The sequence below is a fragment of the Diaphorina citri genome, unplaced genomic scaffold, assembly GCF_000475195.1.
Source record: "Diaphorina citri unplaced genomic scaffold, Diaci psyllid genome assembly version 1.1 scaffold691, whole genome shotgun sequence".
NCBI classification, from domain to species: domain Eukaryota; kingdom Metazoa; phylum Arthropoda; class Insecta; order Hemiptera; family Psyllidae; genus Diaphorina; species Diaphorina citri.
Window position 1 is genome coordinate 1 of NW_007378124.1, and position 2,581 is coordinate 2,581.

Genomic DNA, 2,581 nt, shown 5'->3' on the forward strand with positions numbered 1-2,581 from the left:
GTAGCTAGCATCTGGTACTTAAACTCGCGGTTTGACAAAAATGAATCAAATGTAAACCTGGCCTCAGGCGATTTATCCCCAAAGTAATGCCCCCAAACTTGTTTGAAATCAATAATTCCGATTTTTAGTCCGCCCTTCCTAATTAAATTACAATAGTAATAATAGGCAGAGGAAAAAAACAAACATTTAAGCTTACCAAAGTTGCATCTTAACGGGGAATTGAAACCTACCTCGCTGTTGCCGGAAATTGAACACGAGTCCTCTGGTGTGGAAGCCTAGTGCGATACCCACTCGACCACGAATGTTGCTTTAGATAATTGCATCTTAACGGGGAATTGAAACCTACCTCGCTGTTGCCGGAAATTGAACCCGAGTCCTCCGGTGTGGAAGCCTAGTGGGATACCCACTCGACCACGAATGTTGCTTTAGATACTACACGTAATGTACCAAGACTACTCTTAAATAATAATAATGATAATCATAATATGAGTGTTCCACCGCCGTTTTTATTTCGTAGCAATGAAACAACTGCTACATTAAACTCACGTCGTCTATGTCCTAACTTGCCCACAAAACCAACGTCACTACCTCCTATTATCGATGACTCACACATAAAAATCCCACTGGGAGGCTTGGGTGTAAGGGTAATCAGCCCTAAAGGATGCGTTAAGCTTCTACGAATCTACCTCCCAGGATTGTCTACCTGGTAGTGAGTGGCTGGCCTAAGACGTTTTAGAATATGTGTTGGACTTTAAAAATGAAAACTGGATTCAACATAAGGAAACTGTAACAAAATTCTACCCTTTTCATAAACGGGGACTTGGTTTCTCACCTTTCTTTCGATTGGTAGTGAGTGGCTGGCCTAAGACGTTTTAGAATATGTGTTGGACTTTAAAAATGAAAACTGGATTCAACATAAGGAAACTGTAGCAAAATGCTACCCTTTTCAGAAACGGGGACTTGGTTTCTCACCTTTCTTTTGTGGTTTCTTCGGCTGATCATATTCGGTCCACGTTTTGACATTGTTAAACACGGAGATGGTATTGAACAGGATTTCCTGTACAAATAGTTCCTCGGTTAATTCTACACAGGGGCGAAGTCGGAATTTGTTCCTAATCGGAAGCAGGTCCGTTTCGAACATTGGGAAGTCTGGGTCTTTTTCATCATCAGGTGGACACCATTGCTCACTGAAATCATAGGTTATAAAAGGATTTTCGTTCTCAGAACGGCTTATGTTCTTTGTGAACTTCGCAAATGGTCTGTCCAGCAGTGTCCACATGCGAAGTTCACGAAGAACATATTTTTACGGACACCTAGGGACCTCCCTGGGGAAAAAACTTACCAGGAACTTCTTGGCTTCGGCAGGTAATTGTCGGGATATTTCACCGCCACTGAACACTGCCTCCAGATAGCCCCATATATTTTGTATCATCATCCAGGACTCCAAGATCTCCAGCGAATTAGATAGGTTCTTCAGCCACTCCATGATAGTAGCCTTGAATGGAGCGTTATATCTGGAATGAAGACGAGAGTCGTTGAAATTTTTCCCCGCGGCGCAATTAATCTATAGTAATACCTACACAAAAAGCCCACTCTGAGGCTTAGGTGTAGGGGCAACTGCCCCAATGGATGAATTAAGCTTATACGACTCTACGAATCTAATTTATAGTATAAATGAAAAAAATAATAACAGGCCAGAAATAAAAGCTGATAATAGGATTAAAATAATAATAAAAAGATTATGTCTAGAAACCGCTTTTGCATAACTCCAAAGAACATTATCTTCCATCCATTTATCCCAGAATAGAAAAGTTTGGTCAAAAAATTTGCATCCCGGGCGGGATTCGAACCCAGTACCTCCAGGTTGAGAGTCACTTTTAACCCTTCAGCCAGAGTGGACTTGCCTATTAGCAGCCAAGGAAGCAATGACCATAATACTGTCCTCTATCAGGGCAATAATCTCCGTGGTCTCGGCAGGCTTCAAGAATAAATCCCCTCTCTCCTTGAACGGAGCAAAGGTCAGATTGACTTGGGACCAGTCAGATATCAGCTGATTCAACTTGGCTTCTATGTCCTTCTCCTTGATGGCAGACACGCAAATGTCCTGAAAGTTAAAGTTGCCTTCATTGATAATACATCGAGTCATTTTCCATATTAAATTTTAAAATCCAGCCTCAGTGGTGTAGTGGTTAACGCGTTGGATTTCGGAGGCAAAAAGACTTCTAGACTTCAAATGGTCCTGGCAGTAAGTAATTTCGTATTGTAGATTGTAGGTAATTTCGTATCACGTGACGTAACGTGATAGCAGTGTGGCTGTCCTGAACGAAATTACCTACAATATTATGGGATTATGGGAACTTCCTATTCTACAATGAAGTAAATGGCAATGAACAGAACAATGTGGCTATCACAAGGCGAAGCCTTTAGAAGTTTAGAAGATGGTGATTATGGGAAAAAATTAACTACACGTTTTAACAAAATTAACAACGTAGCCTAACTTGACCCGGCTGATTTCTTCCAGGGGCTCGTCAATGAGAAGTGACTTGATTCGGATTATCTGGAAAAACCCCAATGGGAAAGA

At 41.4% G+C, this 2,581-nt stretch overlaps 1 protein-coding gene across 1 annotated transcript; it reads right to left on the reverse strand.

Moving 5' to 3' along the window:
* Positions 1–972: 972 nt before the first annotated feature.
* LOC103511237 (dynein heavy chain 5, axonemal-like) lies at positions 973–2,146 on the reverse strand (the record flags this gene model as incomplete). The annotated part of the gene is made up of 3 exons (XM_008475956.1): positions 1,905–2,146; positions 1,343–1,514; positions 973–1,183 (listed from the first exon to the last, which is right to left on the reverse strand). Coding segments are annotated over exons 1-3 (625 nt in total), but the record flags the coding sequence as incomplete, so codon positions are not given.
* Positions 2,147–2,581: the final 435 nt, after the last annotated feature.